Source organism: Cryptotermes secundus, unplaced genomic scaffold (assembly GCF_002891405.2).
Source record: "Cryptotermes secundus unplaced genomic scaffold, Csec_1.0 scaffold250, whole genome shotgun sequence".
Classification (NCBI taxonomy): domain Eukaryota; kingdom Metazoa; phylum Arthropoda; class Insecta; order Blattodea; family Kalotermitidae; genus Cryptotermes; species Cryptotermes secundus.
This window is the reverse complement of record NW_019738873.1, coordinates 2,094,306-2,098,407: the sequence shown is the minus strand read 5'-3', so window position 1 is coordinate 2,098,407 and position 4,102 is coordinate 2,094,306. Positions and strand designations below refer to the sequence as shown.

General features: G+C 41.5%; 1 protein-coding gene across 2 annotated transcripts in view; it reads right to left on the bottom strand.

Annotated features, from left to right (window-relative positions):
- Positions 1-4,102, bottom strand: part of LOC111871117 (poly [ADP-ribose] polymerase) — a 37,830-nt gene that overhangs the window by 14,138 nt on the left and 19,590 nt on the right. The window contains exons 13-14 of one of the 2 annotated variants that reach the window (XM_023863950.2): positions 3,049-3,180; positions 927-1,133 (exon numbers count right to left, since the gene is read on the bottom strand). In XM_023863950.2, the coding sequence (XP_023719718.1) occupies positions 927-1,133; positions 3,049-3,180 (339 nt within the window). The remainder of the gene's footprint in view (positions 1-926; positions 1,134-3,048; positions 3,181-4,102) is intronic. The other variant, XM_023863951.2, reaches the window with a different exon arrangement.

The following is a 4,102-nucleotide window of genomic DNA, read 5'->3' as shown; positions in this document are numbered from 1 at the left end:
GGGCCCAACTGAGTCGACTGGAGGTGAAACATTCAAAACACTGACCAGCTAAAGGGAAACAAAGACGTTTGTTCTATAAACAAGAAAAGCGGGAGCACGCTTTACCGCTGTAGAGTGTGATGTCGCGCTGTGTGATGGACTGCTTCGAGAGTGGGACACGCGCGTCAGAGTGAAACTGTGAAGCGATGCAGTCCAACCCGTGTACAGTCCGAACCAAATATTATTGTATATAGTGTCGTCATATTTACATCGCCACCACGATTCAAGGTTGAAGAAAAACAACATGTAAGTCCTTTGGAATTTCATAACGTATATAATAATGATTATATTTTGCACTTCATGACAAAATACTCACAGTTGATTTTCATTTGTAAAACTTGCCCTTTTGTATATATGTAGAAAATTTTATTGTCTTTCAGGTTCTTTTTAGTTCATATTCCGATGTTGCATAGAACGGAAAATATGCATTTTTTTCTGAAAGTTTGCAATGTTAAAGACTTAGGGCCATTTAAATTCCGGCCGTAGGGAGCTGCAGGCAATTTAAAAGTCCGTACGTTAAAGGTTAAACTGTGCTACTGATGCAAGCAGTCATACTGGAAAACAAGATAATGAGGGCCACAACAAGGTATACAAGAAAGTAACAACCTGACTCACAAAGTCATTACTATTCATAATTCAGAGGGTCACTGTTTGTTCTGGACAGAGGTGAGAAGTCAGCTTCACTCTCCTTTCACTTTACCAACCAGGAAAAGAGCCACTGCATAACTGCTGAGGGGCCCCAGAACCAGTCTGCATCCTGGACAATGGCAAGTGTACATTACAAACTGATTTATACTACCTGTATGAACTACAAGCTGGTCTATGGAGAACCTACACATAACACCTTCAGAAATTCCGCATGAGAAAAGCCTGCACATTTCACTAACCTTAATCATTTCCTCAGAGTTCAAAATTGGTGGGTTTTCTATACCAAAATCATGTGGAATGAGAGTGTAGAACCGGTTAGATGCATCCAGAAAGCGGCTGTTGGAGCCACCGGTCTTGACCAGTTCCTGTAGGTCCGTCAGCACACTGTAAGCTTGTTGGATCTGTTTCTTGCTCAACTTCCCCAAAGGCATCTTCTGCAGGTCCAACTGCAAACATAACAAACAAGTCATGTTCACTTTAATATGACACACAGATGTAGCGGTGATGAGTCCAAACATTCTTAAAAGGCAACCCCTCAACCAACTCTCTTTTGGTTTGCTGTTCAGTTCTTGTCACTGACAGCACAAGAATTCATTTAATGTGTGTCCCTCTGACTGTAGCATCTACTAATTAATGTCTGTACTAGTACGTAGCTTCCTGCACAATGACCCTCTAACAGCTCATAAAGCACAGCTTACAGCACTACCCTTCTAGAAACAGACAGGTGTTATCTTCAGAAAGATCAGTGTCATTTCCTAGCCTTTTGTCCTGGGTTAGAAGGGACAATCATAAAAGAGTTTGAAGAGCTGCTTGGTGTGGTTTTCAGCACTGATGTGTGCCACGACAACAGAAACTGGATGTCGGGATAACTAAAGAATTAGAACTGTTGTAGAAATGCTGCAACCTTAACCTCCTGTTGAGAGTATTGTATAGTTGCATCATGGATGTGGACACTGCGTTGGTTCCTGGCCAAGCAGAGCATAGGGAATGCGAATCCATGGGTCAGGCTATAAACAAATAACAGCAATTGAACTCTAGCACCTTCAGGAAAAGATCATCTAAGTGTGACATAGCTGGCCCCCCAAACTTGGAGCGCAATACTCAAGAAAGAAGGTGCAAACTGTGTATTTGCCATAGTATTAATACAAGCCAGCATACTGACATACTTTCTAAAATATTCCACTGTCTTTACGAATAAGACTCAGCGCACTCTCAGTATTGCTCCCCCACTGCTTGGGGTTGTGTATAAAGTCTTGTTTGTGGTTTATCTCCAATAGCTCTGTGGAGTACGAAAGTCCAAGAAACGTATGTCAACATCCTGTTTACTAGAAATAATGTTGGAGAAATACCAAGTTACTAACCACATACACTTTCAGGATCTTCAGCGCTTGAAAATATAAGCCACATCAGACCAGTCTTTATGCTTAACTAAAATACCTACTAACCCTCTTAATTATAATTACTTTGACAATGTTTTCAGTATGTTTCATGTAGACCCACTGCCAGGCAACAAGTGGAAAACAAGTTACTACAAAGATAAACTCTTGATAAACAGTCGGTTGCTAAGTTACTCAACAACAGAGGAGGCTGTGGTTTCTGTGTCATCCGTTCTGTGCAGCAGTGGAATCAGCTGGGTTATGCAGCCCACTGCCAGACAATGTCTCTGTTAACACGGTTCAACCTCAACAACAGAGAGGTTGTGTTTTCTGTGTGGTCCATGCCAAAGGCTTATGCGGTGAAATTCAATTCAGTCATAAGCTGGTGGAGTAAACTGAAACCAGGAGCTCAGAAGAGAACAAGAGGTTGGCCTGTGAAGATTCTGTGCATACAATAGAAGACTTTATGTGTGAGGTAGTACAGTGATATTGGGAGCGTGTGATTCAGTGAGACTTGTACAGTTCCCGTGTTATAAATATGTGAAGAGTACTGCACACAGACTGAAAAGATTAGCGTGCAGTGATTGTAAATTGTGTAAACCCGCAATAGTGTAATAATTAAGTGTAGTTATGACTGGTGCAGATCCAATAAACAAATTGATTCGAACCCCGTCTCTTAGTCACTGATATATGCGACAAATAGTACATACTTCCAACATAAAGTCTCTGTAATTACTGCCACAGATTATATGGCAGTAATCAATAAAATCCCTATAATATGATATGCAGCAGAAAGTTCATAAAACGGTGTGTGAGGGGGGGGGGAAGTGCAAGCACATACAAATAAGTCCTAGAAGTGGAACAGTTTCTGTTACACTACATCAAGAAACTGGTAATATGCACAATGTCTCCCTCTTTTGAGTGTTACAAACAGGAGGACAAGAAGGGTGATATTTCAATATGTAACACTGGAACGCATACCAACCTCAAACTCCAGCATAACTTGTTTCATTAAATTCACATCAAATATCAGCTGAATTAGCTGCTGTACAGGTGGTGCAAGTTTACACGAGCTGCTAGGATGCTCTGCATTCAGTGGCTTGTCATCATCCTCCTGCTGTAAACAATCATGAATAACTTTAAATGCACATAGATCGTTGTTACAGGCACTCCTTACTGAGCTGTCAAACTCGTATGTTTAAATACGACAGTGGCCCAACAGGCTAGCATCAACCCTTCTCAGATTATAGGAATTTTCACAACACACGTGTGCATGCACATTAGCACAAAACACACACATGCATTCATACTGTCCTGAAAAGGAGTGTTAGTTCTACTGGTTCAGGCAGGGCATTATCTCCTTTCCCCTCCAGTTACTTTTAGGGTTCCCAAGTCATAAAAAGATGACCTAATGGCAACTCTTGAGACAATGTCATGGAAAGCTTGCATGATACAAGACACAGATCGGACCAGCTGCAACAAGCCAGCACCTGATTCAATGACAGGAATTGTTCAGCTCCGACCTTTCACTTGTCAAAGAAAGTACCTTGGTGGAATAAAAAGTTTTGTGGGCTGGATGTATTGCTAGGAGAGTGGTTAGGTAGCAGTGTCACTTAACCACCAATTCCACTGGTGATCATCATCATCATCATCAGTAATCTGTCAAGACGACAGGTCCACAGTCTCTTTCAAAACAATTCCTCCACTTAATGCGATCTAGAGCTTTCTCCTTCACATGACAGTATCCTCTTCTGTCCCCATGGTCATCCAGCATCTTCTTACGTCTTCTTCCTCGTCTTCTTGTCACTTCTATCCGCCCATCTATCTTTCCTTCGATAGCTTCTTTTAGAAGGCAGTTTCTGCGTAAAACATGACCAATCCAATTAGCCTTCCGTTTTCTTATTTCATGTAGGATATTCCTCTGCTCACTGACTCTAATTAACACTTCTTCATTTCTCACATAATCGGTCCAACTGATCTTCTCCATTCTTCTCCAACACCACATTTCGAAACTTTCCAGATGTTTCTGATCTACTGCC